Genomic DNA, 17,483 nt, shown 5'->3' on the forward strand with positions numbered 1-17,483 from the left:
TTAGAAGCTTCCAGTACTAGATGTCTCGTTTAGTTGCCGATGGACTAAACATTAGAGGCTTCCAGTACTAGATGCCTTGTGTAGTTGCTGATGGACTAAATATTAGAGGCTTCCAGTACTTGATGCCTCATGTAGTTGCTGATGGACTAAACATTAGAAGCTTCCAGTACTAGATGACTCATGTAGTGGCTGATGGACTAAACATTAGAGGCTTCCAGTACTAGATGACTCATGTAGTGGCTGATGGACTAAACATTAGAAGCTTCCAGTACTTGATGTGTCGTGTAGTTGCCGATGGGCTAAACATTAGAGGCTTCCAGTACTAGATGCCTTGTGTAGTTGCTGATGGACTAAATATTAGAGGCGTCCAGTACTTGATGCCTCATGTAGTTGCTGATGGACTAAACATTAGAAGCTTCCAGTACTAGATGTCTCGTGTAGTTGCTGACGGACTAAACATTAGAGGCTTCCAGTACTAGATGTCTTGTGTAGTTGCTGATGGACTAATCATTAGAGGCTCCCAGTACTAGATGCCTCATGTAGTTACTGATGGACTAAACATTAGAGGTTTCCAGTACTAGATGCCTCATGTAGTTACTGATGGACTAAACATTAGAGGTTTCCAGTACTAGATGCCTCATGTAGTTGCTGATGGACTAAACATTAGAGACTTCCAGTACCAGATGCTTTGTGTAGTTACTGATGGACTAAACATTACAGGTTTCCAGTACTAGATGCCTCATATAGTTACTGATGAATGAAACACTAGAGGTTTCCAGTAATAGATGCCTCGTGTAGTTGCTGATGGACTAAACATTAGAGGTTTCCAGTACTAGATGCCTTGCGTAGTTACTGATTGACTAAACATTAGAGGTTTCCAGTACTAGATGCCTCATGTAGTTGTTGATGGACTAAACATTAGAGGTTTCCAGTACTAGATGCCTTGCGTAGTTACTGATGGACTAAACATTAGAGGTTTCCAGTACTAGATGCCTCATGTAGTTGTTGATGGACTAAACATTAGAGGCTTCCAGTACCAGATGCCCCGTGTAGTTTCTGATTTGGCCGGCAGCTATTACTTTGATCTCCCTAAATGCACCAACTCTTGGCTCAGCAGATCATGCATGTGTCTTGATGGGGAGAACATAATAAGGTTTGTTCGACCATAGTCCAAGGTGTATGGCCACCTGGAATTTTACTGTATCTTATGCAACTTGATGATTGTGTTTTGTGTTTAGGAGGACATGGCATAATTATGACTGATGATGACAATCAAGGAATCAGCAAGAAATTGTAATAGTTTTCAGGTAAAAAATATGAAAACCAGAAAAGAAATAGAAAGTGTAAATAGAATGCAATAAAAAAGTGCAAACAATGGACCGTTCTTCATGGAAAGGTGAGGATGTAAACTATGCATGTGAAATCAGATTGTCATGCATGTTCCTCATAATGGGTTAAAAGTAATGGAGACATTCAGGAATTCACACAGGTAACTAACCAGGAACAAGATTCTGTACAGCGCTGTTCAGTTCTGATTTATCTTATAAAGTTCTGATATACCTTAACATCCACTGCCGCAGCACCTGATCCCTCCCTGAAATGCAGTGTGTCATCACTGACCTTCATTTGAGGAGCTGGGCTAGTCCTTGCTTTGTCACAGTGTGATGTGCAAAATGACAGTACGCTCTGTTGTCGACTCAGATCAGTAGTAACGAGCCGTCCAGAGCGCAATGTCAGTGCACATTTTAATGCATCCTAAGAGTAAGACAAATTTTCTTCTAAAACTATCAGAATTCTATTTTACGGTAATTTAAAAAATCAAATGTAAATGTTGCCTGATAAGAAGGAAATATATGAGAACACCAGCACATGTGCACACTGTATTGCCATACAGTGCTAGAAGGAAGAGTTGGGAAGAACTGTCACCAACTGAACGATTATCTATATATATAATTACCTTAAATTGTCTGTCATCCACTTCCGTCTGGATGTCCCCGAATACCACAATCTACCGCGCCGACCGGAAGTACGCCGACCGCCATTTTGAAATACTCCAGTGATGGGTCTTCCAATATGGCGCCCGCTGGTGGTACCAGGACCACCAGCGGGAAACCGACAGGACCCCCCCGCCGTCGCCGGCCCCCCCGCCGCTGCCGGAGCCGCCGCCGATGGACCCCCCCGCCGCTTCCTGCCCACCCACCTCCGTCACAGCCGCCAGGAAAGACAGCGGCTTGCGGCCTGTGCACAGGCCGCAAGCCGCGGTCATTACTGCCGGCTGGCTGCCGCCAGGCCCCCCCGGCCAGACCCGCCTCTGCTCTCCCACCCACCTCCGTCACAGCCGGCAGGAAAGACCGCGGCTTGCGGCCTGTGCACAGGCCGCAAGCCGCGGTCTTTCCTGCCGGCTGGCCGCTGCCAGGACCCCCACCGCTGGACCTGCCGCCACTGAACCCCCCCACCGCCGCCTGTACTCACACACACACTCACATACACACACGTATCACATGCACACACACACACGTACTCACATACACACGTACTCACATACACACACACATACTCACACACACACACACACGTACTCACATACACACACACGTACTCACATACACACACGTACTCACATACACGTATTCACATACACACACGTATTCACATACACACACACACACACTTCCTTCCTGATGCGATAGCATCGGGCACACCTCTAGTGTAACATAAGAACCAACTCATCCCTTCTAAGATCTTACGCACATGGCAAATATTTTGCAAGAAGGTTGTAAGATGTCATGTGGAGTGGCGCTTCAGAATACCACTATACAGCAGCTTATCACTAATCCTTCTTATCTGATCAAGCTTTGCCATGAAAGTTTCTAAATTCGATAAATACAAACCCCATTATCGACTTTCTAATATTTTTTTATACAATGAAAGCTGGGATTATTTCCTATTTATTTTTGAAAATCTGTTCACAGAAGTCACCTCTGACAAGGTACTTTGGAAGTGAAGTTTTATAGAAAGGGTCATTTGTACTTTATTTGTATTTATTTTTTCTATTGTTTTCTTTTTTATTTTCACTCTCTTTCCAACAGAAAAGATTGTTGTAGGAATTTTATTATTTTTGAAATTAAGTTTTAAAGGAGTGGTCCAACACACAAATTATTTTTATCCTAAATCCCGATCTATTTAATGCCATCATCCAATCTATTTTCTAATATACTTTAATGTAGAATTCCCTATCCCTCCCTAACTACTGAAATTCACTTAAAGCCTATATAGAATCTTGATCTTGGAATCACTCAGCCTATGGGCAGAGCTTCAGATTTAAAGAGGTTTGCATAAAAATAAATCATTGATACAGTGCATTGTCTCTAAACCTGAAGGTTGTAGGATTTCGTAATATTTAAGCCAGGCACAAGAACTAGGAACCTGGCACAGCACAGATCAGTATGGGACCTTAAAGAAGCACTCCTCCTCTTCCTCCTCCTCTTCCTCCTCCCATCAAAATTGTTATCCTCTTAATATATTGCAGCCATCATATTATACAGCACTATGTACTTACATTTGCTCATTTTGCCTTTCTCCTGTCTAATTCTTCTCTTTTCCATTAGATTTGACTTCACCTGATAAAAACTGACAAACTGAATCCTTCTAAGCTCCATGTAGGAACAGGAAGTCTCCTTTCCCTGCATGAGTCATCACTGCAAAAGTCCCTGGCAGGGAGGAGGAAAAATTAGCTGGGTCAGGAGTTGAAGAAGGTGATGCAGGAAAAAAAAGAGACTTCCTGTTTCTATATAGAGCAGAGAAAAGAGAACAAAAAATTGGGTAGAAAAGGAAAATGTGCAATTGTAAGTTCACAGTGCCGTATAATATGATGACTGTAATATATTGAGGATAAAAACTTTGATGAAAGTGCTTCTTTAAGACTGGGGCTATGCAGCAACTTTGCCAGTGACACCTGTTGCTTGTGACAAAAGTTTGCCACCATGTGTTGCTGTAACACTGCAGCACAATACAAGTGCATGGGGTCGAATTGAAATCCTGAGAGTTCTGCAACTGAGAAAAGCAAGGCGCAAAAAAATCCAATGTGGCTGGATTGCATGTTGCCGTTGCAGTACCCTATGGGTCCCCACTCGCTTTAATTGGGATGCGATGCAGCAGTAACGACTGGCAAACTTTGGTCACACAACAGGTGTTGCAGTCAAAGTTGCCGTGGAGTCCCGGCCTAAAAAAGGACTACATGATGAGCAGAAACATAGAGATGGAAAACAGGCAGAAGGATAATGGACCTGTACATGTGCAGATGTAACTAGATCTTAAAAAAATGAATTCAAGTATAAATAATAAGATCACAGTTTAGAAAAAGGAAATACTGCAGAAAAGATTACAATGTAGAAATCAGGAACAAAAATAATCAGGTTGTACTTTTAGCCAAGAAAGGATGGAACATTACAGATAGCACATGGTGAAGGCAATAGTTCACCAGTGCTGTGTCGGGAGTGGATATCGTGGCCTCAACAGACTTGTATTCAAACCACGGGCTGAAAAGAGTTACGCCAACTATTAGGTCAAACATTTAGGGCTGCAGTAATTTACCTTCAGAAACAAGCAAATTACCCCTCTGGGGTAGATATCACAGTGAGCAAAATAGAGAGAAATTAGACATCTCAACCCTACACATCAGCCAGTCAACAGTAGAGAAAACAGTAACTATGTCCGAAACGAGTAGGATCACTATTTTGGAATCATTCCCTTAATTGCCGATTCCCGGTTGACATATGTTGCCCAGTACACGAGATTAAAGATAGCGAACAGCACAGGGAAGACAATGCGAGAGATCTTATCAATGCGACTGACACTGTTATAGGTTTTCTTCCCATCCAGAGGTTTTAGATCAGGGTGAGGAGGAGAGAGAGGCGGCGGAGGCAGAGCTGCGTTCTTCGCAATGGCTGCCAGGGCTGGCTCCTTAATGTTGAGGGTGTAAGTCGTTCCGACAATGTTGTACGTCGTGTTGGATTTTTTCGCCAGGATTATAGGTTCCTTTATCTAGGAAAATAACACAATCATAAATTTTAAGAACCAAATGTAACAAGAACCATGTTCACTGTACGGGGCTCTGTACAGGACTGTGACTGTGGGGGGCAAAAAGAAAAACACAGATGGGGGGTAGAAGTGCTCCCTTCTCCGATCAGTGGGGAGTTTTATTTTATTTAAAGAATTATTCCAACATGGACCACTCATGATTTAGCTTAGATTTTTTAGCTTAGCGGTGACTGCAGCAGCTTCATGATCCCTGCTAGTACTTACAATATACTGTTTAGCCACAGGGTGAAATCATAGTCAGAGTGCCCACGTAAGCAATGCCACAGTGCCAGCATAGCGCCCCACATAAATAATTGCAGAAGAGGCGTGTGATTTGTATGTTCTCCCCGCGTTTGCGATTATTAACTCCGGATTCTTCGGTTTCCTCCCACACTACAAAGATTGATAAATAATCTAGACCGTGAGCGCGAATGGGGACAGTGATGCGCTGTGGAATTAATGGCACTGTATAAAGAAATAAAATAAACTTATATATAATTTTTAATGTGGATAAAGGTGTTGTCCAGTCTACAAGTCTGCGGTCACTATATGAATCCTCACATCATGCACACTGCACACTAGTGCTGGGAGCAGGTGATAACATCACCATAAGTATGTAATTTGCATACCCTTGGTCACATTCTAACTAGACTTGTCCAGCCTCGTTTAGTCGGCATGTGACTGTATGTATGCAAATCACATATTTGCGGTTACATGCCCGCTGTTGGCACTGGAGAATCCTCGCAATGTAGAATGACTGCTGCCTTGTAGCCCAAGGCCAGACAACCGCTTTAAGGCTACTTTCACACTTGTGTTCCTTGGAGCTGCGGAGGGATGCGCACAGCCGCCGCTAAGCTCCGCCCACGACCACGCCTCCTCCGGTCAGCTCCACCTATGGGCGCATGATGCTGCATGTGGCCTGCGTACCCTATCTTTAGCATTGGGTATGCAGGCCGTGTGCAGGTATGCATTTGCCGGTGCATGTATCCTTTTGATGGTGCGCCGAGTGCACCAAAATGCAACACGGTGCATTTGGCGCAGGTCAGCGCACCATCAAAAGGTCGCATGCCCCGGCAAACGCATACCTGCGCACGGCCGCGAACCCAATGCTAAAGATAGGGTACGCAGGCCACATGCAGCGTTATGTGCCCATAGGCGGAGCTGACCGGAGGAGGCGCGGCCGTGGGTGGAGCTTAGCTGCGGCCGTGCGCAGCCCGACGCAGCTCCAAGGAATGCAAGTGTGAAAGTAGCCTAAGCTTGCATATCACAGCCTAATTTTCTGCTCTTATTCTAAAAAACATAACTTACCTTAAACGTCTGACCTTCCTGAGCCCTTTTGCCATCCCAAGCCCATCCTCTTTTAGTGAAGTAATTGACTGTAGCAAACTCAATAAGTGCTGAGAAGACAAAAGCGTAGCACACTGCCATAAACCAATCCATCGCGGTGGCATACGCAACTTTGGGCAGAGAGTTCCGAGCGCTAATACTTAATGTTGTCATTGTCAAAACAGTGGTGACCCCTAAAGAACAAAAAATAAGCAATCAAAATGACTGTAAATCAGACCTCAGACATACAGCTACATCAAATCCACAACTGTTTACAGTTACATAGTTACAGTTATGTAGGTTGAAAAAAGAATTCAGTCCATCAAGTTCAGCCTTTGTTCACTAGTTATTCACTCTTTATCTATACACTAGATTTTGTATTACCCACAATGCCATTTGTTGTGAGAAAAGCATCTAGACCTTTTTTACTACCTCTTGTGGTCGGTATTCCATAGTCTGACTGCTCTAACTGTAAAGAATCCTTCCCTATTTAGCTGCCGGAATCGCCTTTCTTCCACCTGTAATGAGTGCCCCCTGGAATAAGTCATGTGCCATCCTTTGTACTGACCAAATTTACACAGGTAAATGAGATCTCCTCTGAGAAGTTTCCCAATCATATAAATAGCCTGCATCCCATGTAAGATATGAGATGCCTCCATAATGTGTAATATATGAGAGGCCTCCATCCTGTGTAATATATGAGCGGCCTCCATCCTGTGTAATATATGACAGGCCTCCATCCTGTGTAATATATGAGAGGCCTCCATCCTGTGTAATATATGAAAGTCCTCCTTCCCGTGTAATATATGAGAGGCATCCATCCTGTGTAATATATGAGAGGCCTCCATCCCGTGTAATATACGTATGAGAGGCATCCATCCTGTGTAATATATGAGATGCCTCCATCCGGTGTAATATACGAATGAGAGGCCTCCATCCTGTGTAATATATGAGAGGCATCCATCCTGTGTAATATATGAGAGGCATCCATCCTGTGTAATATATGAGAGGCCTCCATCCTGTGTAATATATGAGAGGCATCCATCCTGTGTAATATATGAGAGGCATCCATCCTGTGTAATATATGAGAGGCATCCATCCTGTGTAATATATGAGAGGCATCCATCCTGTGTAATATATGAGAGGCCTCCATCCTGTGTAATATATGAGAGGCCTCCATCCTGTGTAATATATGAGCGGCCTCCATCCTGTGTAATATATGAGTCCTCCTTCCCGTGTAATATATGAGAGGCATCCATCCTGTGTAATATATGAGAGGCCTCCTTCCTGTATAATATATGAGAGGCATCCATCCTGTGTAATATATGAGAGTCCTCCTTCCCGTGTAATATATGAGAGGCATCCATCCTGTGTAATATATGAGAGGCCTCCATCCTGTGTAATATATGAGAGGCCTCCATCCCGTGTAATATACGTATGAGAGGCATCCATCCTGTGTAATATATGAGAGGCCTCCATCCCATGTAATATATGACAGGCCTCCATCCTGTGTAATATATGAGAGGCCTCCATCCTGTGTAATATATGAGAGGCCTCCATCCTGTGTAATATATTAGAGGCCTCCATCCCTTGTAATAATCTAGTTGCTGCCTTTGAACTGAGTCTAACTGCTGAATGTCCTTTCTAAAATGTGGAGCCCAAAACCGGATCCCAAATTCTAGATGTGGTCTCACCAGTGATTTATAAAGGGGTAACAATACATTGGGATTGCAGGATTTTATCTCTCTTTTTATACATCCTAAAATCTTGTTTGCTTTTGCTGCCTGACGTTGAGTGATGCTGCTCAGCTTACTTGTAACCAGTATCCCCCGTCCTTCTCCTGTTCTGTGGTCCCGAGTATTCTCCCATCTAATGTATATGCAGTTATAGGATTACTCTGTCCTCGGTGATTACACTTATCTACATTAACCCCTTAACAACCCGGGGTATTTTCATTTTTGCATTTTCGTTTTTTGCTCCCCTTCTTCCCAGAGCTATAACTTTTTATTTTTTTGGTAAATATGGCCATGTGAGGGCTTGTTTTTGTACTTTTGAACGACACCATTGGTTTTAACATATCGTTTACTTGAAAACAGGAAAAAAAAGTCCAAGTGCGTTGTAATTGCAAATATTTACCATGTTCTCTAAATGCTAAAACTGACCTGCCATTATGATTCCCCAGGTCATTACAAGTTCATAGACACCAAACATGTTTAGGTTGATTTTTATTTAAGTGGTGCAAAAAAATCCAAAGTTTATTAAAAGAAAAAATAATGCCATATTCCAAGACCTGTAGCGTCTCTATTTTTCGTGGATTGGGGCTGGGCGAGGGCTTATTTTTTTGAGTGCCAAACTGACATTTTTATTGATACCATTTTGGTGTAGATACGATCTTTTGATTGCCCATTATTGCATTTTATTGCACCCAAAAAACGTAATTCTGGCATTTTTAATTTTTTTCTCATTATGCGGTTTAGCGTTAATTTGATATTTTTTATTGTTTTATTTTGAATCTGGTGAATGGGAGGGTGATTTGAACTTTCATATTTTTTTAACATTTTTAAAAACTTTTTTTTTTTTTTTTTTTTTTTTTAACTTTTTGCATGCTTCAATAGTCTCCATGGGAGAATAGAAGCTACAGTACTTCGATTACCTCTGCTACACACAGGCAATTATCAGATCGCCTGTGTGTAGCAGAAATGATCACTTGCCATGAGCGCTGACCACTTGGCGGCGCTCATAGCAATCTAGCTATGACAACCATAGACATTTGCTTCAGACCTCTGGTTGTCATGCCGACCCATCGGTGACTCGTGATCATGTGACAGGATCACCGATGGGGGGATTTACAACGCAATTCCGGTAAGCGTGAGTTAAATGCCGCTGTCAGAAATTGACATTTAACTAGTTAACAGCCGTGGGTGGATCGTGATTCCACCCGTGGCTGTTGTGGGCACATGTCAGCTGTATAGATCAGCTATCATGTGGCTGGAAAGGTGCGGGCTCAGCGACGGAGCCTGCACCAAACAGGGGGAGTCTGACATTGGCATACTATTACGCTCGATGTCGGAAAGGCGTTAAAGGGGTATTCCCATCTCCAGGATCCTATTCCGATATGTAGTATATGTAATAATAATAATAATATTAGCAAATACCGTATATACTCATGTATAAGCCGAGATTTTCAGCCCATATTTTGGGGCTGAAAGTCCCCCCCTCTCGGCTTATACACGAGTCATATACTGGGGGGGATCGGCAGGGGAGGGGGAGCGGGGGTGTCAGAGATCATACTCACCCTTCTCTGCAGCCCCCCTGCTTGTACCATGTTCTCAGCACCCCCTGTTCTTCCTGCTTCAGCGGTCACGTGGTACCACTCATTAAACTCTTGAATATGTGCATATACATGAGTTTAATGAGCGGTACCACGCGACCGCTGAAGCAGGAAGAGCAGCGCCGAGAACATGGAAAAAGCAGGGGGCTGTTCTGCAGAGACAAGCGCTAGGACGGGATGAGTATGAAGGGGAGGAGGCATATTCACCTGTCCCTGTGCGTCGCTCTGCTGTCTTGCGTCCTCTGCAGTGACATTCAGGTCAGAGGGTGCGATCGCGCCCTCTGCCTGCACAGTCACTGCAGAGCTCGCAATGCTGATGAGCAGGGGGCAGAGATGGATCTAAGTATACAGTTTTTTTCTCGTAACCGAGGCAGCGGCAGCAGCAGCAACATGATGGGGCCACACACTGTGCAGCAAAACTAGGGCCACTCACTGTGCAGCATAACTGGGGCCACTCACTGTGCAGCATACCTGGGGCCACTCACTGAGCAGCATTATCTGGGGCCACTCACTGTGCAGCATTATTTGGGGCCACTCACTGTGCAGCATTATCTGGGGCCACTCACTGTGCAGCATTATCTGGGGCCACTCACTGTGCAGCATTATCTGGGGTCATTCACTGTGCAGCATAACTGGGGCCACTCACTGTGCAGCATAATTGGGGCCACTCACTGTGCAGCATAACTGGGGCCACTCACTGTGCAGCATTATCTGGGGCCACTCACTGTGCAGCATTATCTGGGGCCACACACTGTGCAGCAGCATTATCTGGGGCCACTCACTGTGCAGCATTATCTGGGGCCACTCACTGTGCAGCATTATCTGGGGCCACTCACTGTGCAGCATTATCTGGGGCCACTCACTGTGCAGTATTATCTGGAGCCACTCACTGTGCAGCATAACCGGGGCCAATCACTGTGCAGCATTATCTGGGGCCACTCACTGTGCAACATTATCTGGGGCCACTCACTGTGCAGCATTATCTGGGGCCACTCTCTGTGCAGCATAACTGGGGCCACACACTGTGCAGCATTATCTGGGGCCACTCACTGTGTAGCATTATCTGGGGCCACTCACTGTGCAGCATAACTGGGGCCACTCACTGTGCAGTATTATCTGGGACCACTCACTGTGCAGCATAACAGGGGCCACTCACTGTGCAGCATTATCTGGGGCCACTCACTGTGCAGCCTTATCTGTGGCCACTCACTGTGCAGCAAAACTGGGGCCACTCACTGTGCAGCAAAACTGGGGCCACACACTGTGCAGCATTATCTGGGGCCACTCACTGTGCAGCATTATCTGGGGCCACTCACTGTGCAGCATAACTGGGGCCACTCACTGTGCAGCATTATCTGGGGCCACTCACTGTGCAGCATTATCTGGGGCCACTCACTGTGCAGCATTATCTGGAGCCACTCACTGTGCAGCATTATCTGGGGCCACTCACTGTGCAACATTATCTGGGGCCACTCACTGTGCAGCATTATCTGGGGCCACTCACTGTGCAGCATTATCTAGGGCCACTCACTGTGCAGCAAAACTGGGGCCACTCACTGTGCAGCATAACTGGGGCCACACACTGTGCAGCATTATCTGGGGCTACTCACTGTGCAGCATTATCTGGGGCCACTCACTGTGCAGCATTATCTGAGGCCACTCACTGTGCAGCATAACTGGGGCCACACACTGTGCAGCATTATCTGGGGCCACTCACTGTGCAGCATTATCTGGGGCCACTCACTGTGCAGCATTATCTGGGGCCACTCACTGTGCAGCAAAACTGGGGCCACTCACTGTGCAGCATAACTGGGGCCACTCACTGTGCAGCATTATCTGGGGCTACTCACTGTGCAGCATTACCTGGGGCCACTCACTGTGCAGCATTATCTGGGGCCACTCACTGTGCAGCATTATCTGGGGCCACTCACTGTGCAGCATAACTGGGGCCACACACTGTGCAGCATTATCTAGGGCCACTCACTGTGCAGCATAACTGGGGCCACTCACTGTGCAGCATTATCTGGGTCCACTCACTGTGCAGCATAACTGGGTCCACTCACTGTGCAGCATAACTGGGGCCAGTCACTGTGCAGCATTATATGGGGCCACTCACTGTGCAGCATTATCTGGGGCCACTCACTGTGCAGCATTATCTGTGGCCACTCACTGTGCAGCATTGTCTGGGGCCACTCACTGTGCAGCATTATCTGGGGCCACTCACTGTGCAGCATTATCTGGGGCCACTCACTGTGCAGCATTATCTGGGGCCACTCACTGTGCAGCATTATCTGGGGCCACTCACTGTGCAGCATTATCTAGGGCCACTCACTGTGCAGCAAAACTGGGGCCACTCACTGTGCAGCATTATCTGGGGCCACTCACTGTGCAGCATTATCTGGGGCCACTCACTGTGCAGCATTATCTGGGGCCACTCACTGTGCAGCATTATCTTGGGACTCTCACTGTGCAGCAAAACTGGGGCCACCCACTGTGCAGCATAACTGGGGCCACACACTGTGCAGCATTATCTGGGGCCAGTCACTGTGCAGCCTTATCTGGGGCCAGTCACTGTGCAGCATAACTGGGGCCACTCACTGTGCAGCATTATCTGGGGCCACTCACTGTGCAGCATTATCTTGGGCCACTCACTGTGCAGCATTATCTGGGGCCACTCACTGTGCAGCATTATCTGGGGCCACTCACTGTGCAGCAAAACTGGGGCCACACACTGTGCAGCATTATCTGGGGCCACTCACTGTGCAGCATAACTGGGGCCACTCACTGTGCATCATTATCTGGGGCCAATCACTGTGCAGCATTATCTGGGGCCACTCACTGTGCAGCATTATCTGGGGCCACTCATTGTGCAGCATTTTCTGGGGCCACTCACTGTGCAGCATAACTGGGGCCACTCACTGTGCAGCATAACTGGGGTCACTCACTGTGCAGCATTATCTGGGGCCACTCACTGTGCAGCATAACTGGGGCCACTCACTGTGCAGCATTATCTGGCGCCACTCACTGTGCAGTATTATCTGGGGCCACTCACTGTGCAGCATTATCTGGGGCCACTCACTGTGCAGCATTATCTGGGGCCACTCACTGTGCAGCATAACTGGGGCCACACACTGTGCAGCATTATCTAGGGCCACTCACTGTGCAGCATAACTGGGGCCACTCACTGTGCAGCATTATCTGGGTCCACTCACTGTGCAGCATAACTGGGTCCACTCACTGTGCAGCATAACTGGGGCCACTCTCTGTGCAGCATTATATGGGGCCACTCACTGTGCAGCATTATCTGGGGCCACTCACTGTGCAGCATTATCTGTGGCCACTCACTGTGCAGCATTGTCTGGGGCCACTCACTGTGCAGCATTATCTGGGGCCACTCACTGTGCAGCATTATCTGGGGCCACTCACTGTGCAGCAAAACTGGGGCCACTCACTGTGCAGCATTATCTGGGGCCACTCACTGTGCAACATTATCTGGGGCCACTCACTGTGCAGCAAAACTGGGGCCACTCACTGTGCAGCATTATCTGGGGCCACTCACCGTGCAGCATTATCTGGGGCCACTCACTGTGCAGCATTATCTGGGGCCACTCACTGTGCAGCATTATCTTGGGACTCTCACTGTGCAGCAAAACTGGGGCCACACACTGTGCAGCATAACTGGGGCCACACACTGTGCAGCATTATCTGGGGCCAGTCACTGTGCAGCCTTATCTGGGGCCACTCACTGTGCAGCATAACTGGGGCCACTCACTGTGCAGCATTATCTGGGGCCACTCACTGTGCAGCATTATCTTGAGCCACTCACTGTGCAGCATTATCTGGGGCCACTCACTGTGCAGCATTATCTGGGGCCACTCACTGTGCAGCAAAACTGGGGCCACACACTGTGCAGCATTATCTGGGGCCACTCACTGTGCAGCAAAACTGGGGCCACTCACTGTGCAGCATTATCTGGGGCCACTCACTGTGCAGCATAACTGGGGCCACTCACTGTGCATCATTATCTGGGGCCAATCACTGTGCAGCATTATCTGGGGCCACTCACTGTGCAGCATTATCTGGGGCCACTCACTGTGCAGCATTATCTGGGGCCACTCATTGTGCAGCATTTTCTGGGGCCACTCACTGTGCAGCATAACTGGGGCCACTCACTGTGCAGCATAACTGGGGCCACTCACTGTGCAGCATTATCTGGGGCCACTCACTGTGCAGCATAACTGGGGCCACTCACTGTGCAGCATTATCTGGCGCCACTCACTGTGTAGCATTATCTGGGGCCACTCACTGTGCAGCATAACTGGGGCCACTCACTGTGCAGCATAACAGGAGCCACTCACTGTGCACCCTAGGCTTATACACGAGTCAATAAGTTTTCCCAGTTTTTTGCAACAAAATTAGGGGGGTTGGCTTTTACACGGGTCGGCTTATACATGAGTATATACGGTACCTTCAATTAGAAATGCAGTATTGTTCTCCCGATAAGCTATGTTGCTTGCCTCATGTCCAGTGCATTGCACTATATGAGTGGTCGTAACTTTTGGATACCTAAACTGCAATGCCATGCACATGGGTTAAGTCACATAAAGAACCAGAAGAACTATTTTTTCTCCTGATACTCTTGAGAAAATGCAACATTTGAGGCTAAGAAAACATTTTTGTGGGAAAAATTAGATTTTTTTTATTTTCACGCCTCAATGTTATAAACTTCTGTGACACATCTGGGAGTTCAAGGTGCACACCACTAATCTAGACAAGTTCCCTGAGGGGTCTAGTTTCCAAAATGGTGTCAATTGTGGGGGGGTTTCCAATGTTTAGGCACATTAGGGGCTTTCCAAACGTGACATGGCGTCCACTAATTATCCCAGCAAATTTTGCATTCAAAAAGTCAAATAGCGCTCCTTCCATTCCAATCCCTAAAGTGCACCCAATCGGTAGTTTTCCTCCACTTATTGGGTATCGACGTACTCAAGAGAAATTGTATGGTGCAATTTCTCCTGTTACCCTTATGAAAATGCAAAATTTGGAGCCAAATACATTTTGGTGGGAAAAATGTGACATTTTTTTATTTTCACGGTTCAACGTTATAAACGTCTGTGAAGCATCTGGGGTTTCAATATGTTCACCACACATATAGATAAGTTCCCTGAGGAGTCTACTTTAAAAAAATGGTGTCACTTGTGGGGCGTTTAGAAACATCAGGGGCTCTCCAAACACGACATGGTGTCCACTTATGCCAGAAAATTTTACATTCAAAAAGTGAAATGGAGCTCCTTTCCTTCCTAGCCTTGCCGTGCACCCAAAGAGTGGTTTTCCCCCAGTGATACCAGTGTGCTCAGGAGAGCAATGGTCCATTTTCTCCTGTTACCCTTGTGAAAGTAAAACAATTCGGTCTAAAGGAAAATTTTTGTGAAAAAAATTATTTTTTCTTTCCACATTCCATAAATTCCTGTGAAGCACCTGAACAGTTAATAAACTTCCTGAATGTGATTTTGAGCACCTTGAGGGGTGCAGTTTTTATAATGGTGTCACTTTTGGGTATTTTCTGTCATATAGGCCTCTCAAAGTCACTTCGGATGTGAGGTGGTCCCTAAAAAAATGGTTTTGTAAATTTCATTATAAAAATGAGAAATCGCTGGTCAACTTTTAACCCTTATAACTTCCAATCTAAAAATAAAAATGTTTCAAAAATTGGGCTGATGTGAAGTTGACATGTGAGAAATGTTATATTGTGTAATATGCGGAATTTAAGGGTATAAAAATTTAAATTTTAAAATTGCAAAATTTTTGCCAAATTTCTGATTTTTTTTCTCAAATAAAGTCATATCAAAGAAATGTTACCACTATTATGAAGTACAATATGTCTCGAGAAAACAATCTCAGAATCAGTGGGATCCATTGAAGCGTTCCAGAGTTATGACTACATAAAGATACAGTGGTCAGAGTTGAAAAATAATTGGCATGGTCAGGAAGGTGAAAACAGGCTTTGGGGTTAAGGGGTTAATGTATATGAGTTATTTTTTTGCTTCCAGAACAAGCATCACTCTTTGTCCCTCTTTGTCTTCTTGGGCCAAATTTTGGTCCTGTCCAGATGGTTTTCTGATCCATAAGTTGGTTTTCATATGGAAGGGTATGGGACCATACATTTCATGGTCTCCTCCACCTACTATCATTTGTCTCCTGGATGCAGTAAGTTACTATGGAGGACGCTAAACGCGGTGTATGGTCACATCCACAATCTGTATTCATCTTTAAATGGAAGGACTAAAGACTAGCTAAACAAGGGGTACTGTGCACATGACATCTTTAAGATGCCAGCGTACCCACTGTGCTTTGCCTGAAGATGGATGTGGTGGTTTCCTGGAAGTGCCTTCTTTGGTGTCTTTTTTTTAGTAATTTTTAAGATGTATTTTTTTCCTCCAGTGTCTTTTAAAAAAAAGAATTGATACATAAAACAGTGGCGGCTTAGTGGAAGATGACAGCATAGACCAGTCACTTATTTTGGTTGCTTGACAAGTTTCGAAACATGAAGTGGTTAAAACAAGTTAAAAAAAGATGGAACATACAGTATGCAGAAAGTCACTTCCACATTGCCATGCAGATGTGAATTATTGTTAAAGTATATTGGGAGCTAAATCTGTCTGAAAAAGACATTGTGAGCAGATTCCCTAATGAGAACCGGTCACAAAACTGGTAAATGAGTAACATCTTTACATCTTTAGAACGTATTTTTTAACATTAGCTTAGACAGCAGGACTTATATCTGGGCAGCACGTAAGACCGTCCTCAGGGCGCCCTGCTGGCTAAATATTTAGTCCTGGTAACAGAGACTGCTCTTCCAATTTGGCATCTACTTGGTGCTGTCATTGAGTACATGAGGGTGCTGAGTCCTCGATGGGGGGCTGGAGGGAAGCCCTGCTTTCACACCTTGGTAAAGGAAGAGTTGGACTTTTTGAACCTATCACTATGGATGTGAGGTGGGGGGCCTGATTTAAGTAGGCAAATTACTGGGATCTACTGTGACAGCTGGGTCACCCTCCCAGGGCTGGTGGAGTACCCGGTACTGGGCCCGCAGATCTCCAAGAGGGGGTTTTGTCACGGCAGCTATGACCCAGTCCGTGGCCCTGGGCGCCCATTGTAGACAGCGGAAATGTTCATTGCATGTATGGGCAATAGTTGAAAGTTGGTATAGGAATGATTCGTGACGCCACCTATGGTGTTCGGCAAGAGAGGTGTTAAGCCGACGCTGCGAACAGATCCTCTGGGACAGATGTAGTGCAGCAATGATGTTGTGGCCCTCCACAGGTAGGGCAGTAGTCCCAGGGCAGTGTAGGTGAGGAGATAGAAAGGTGACGTAGATGGTGCAGTGCCAGGCACAGAGATGTAGCAGTGCGGAGTGTGTGACCGCAGGAATAAGCGGAGGACACCAGGGCATGTAGTTCCAAAGCTTTACTCACAGTCTGTTGTGCATACAGTAGCCCGCATTTGTACCGTGTCCTCCGGGTCAGGGGCTCAGCCAACCTCCAGGCAAGATGAAGTACTCCCTTCCAACACTCCGCCAACATGTGCCTTTTCTGAACGTCTCCCTTTTTGCGCTTAAAGGGAAGTACTCTCAGTACTGAGTTACACTGGAGTTCCTCCTGTCAGATGTTCCTATCAACTCTACTTGTACGGCAGACAGCTGTAGCCTTCTTCGGGGACTCCTTGCTACTAAGTCCCTGGTCACTCA

General features: G+C 46.0%; 1 protein-coding gene across 2 annotated transcripts in view; it reads right to left on the reverse strand.

Annotated features, from left to right (window-relative positions):
- Positions 1-2,465: 2,465 nt before the first annotated feature.
- Positions 2,466-17,483, reverse strand: part of GABRA3 (gamma-aminobutyric acid type A receptor subunit alpha3) — a 194,626-nt gene continuing 179,608 nt past the window's right edge. For both annotated transcript variants that reach the window (XM_073573058.1, XM_073573059.1), the window contains exons 9-10: positions 6,388-6,599; positions 2,466-5,043 (exon numbers count right to left, since the gene is read on the reverse strand). In XM_073573058.1, coding sequence (XP_073429159.1) covers positions 4,732-5,043; positions 6,388-6,599 — 524 coding nt within the window. In that variant the 3' untranslated portion in view covers positions 2,466-4,731. The remainder of the gene's footprint in view (positions 5,044-6,387; positions 6,600-17,483) is intronic.

This window comes from Dendrobates tinctorius, unplaced genomic scaffold (genome assembly GCF_039654945.1).
Source record: "Dendrobates tinctorius isolate UK_male_01 unplaced genomic scaffold, ASM3965494v1 ptg000034l, whole genome shotgun sequence".
In the NCBI taxonomy this organism is placed as follows: domain Eukaryota; kingdom Metazoa; phylum Chordata; class Amphibia; order Anura; family Dendrobatidae; genus Dendrobates; species Dendrobates tinctorius.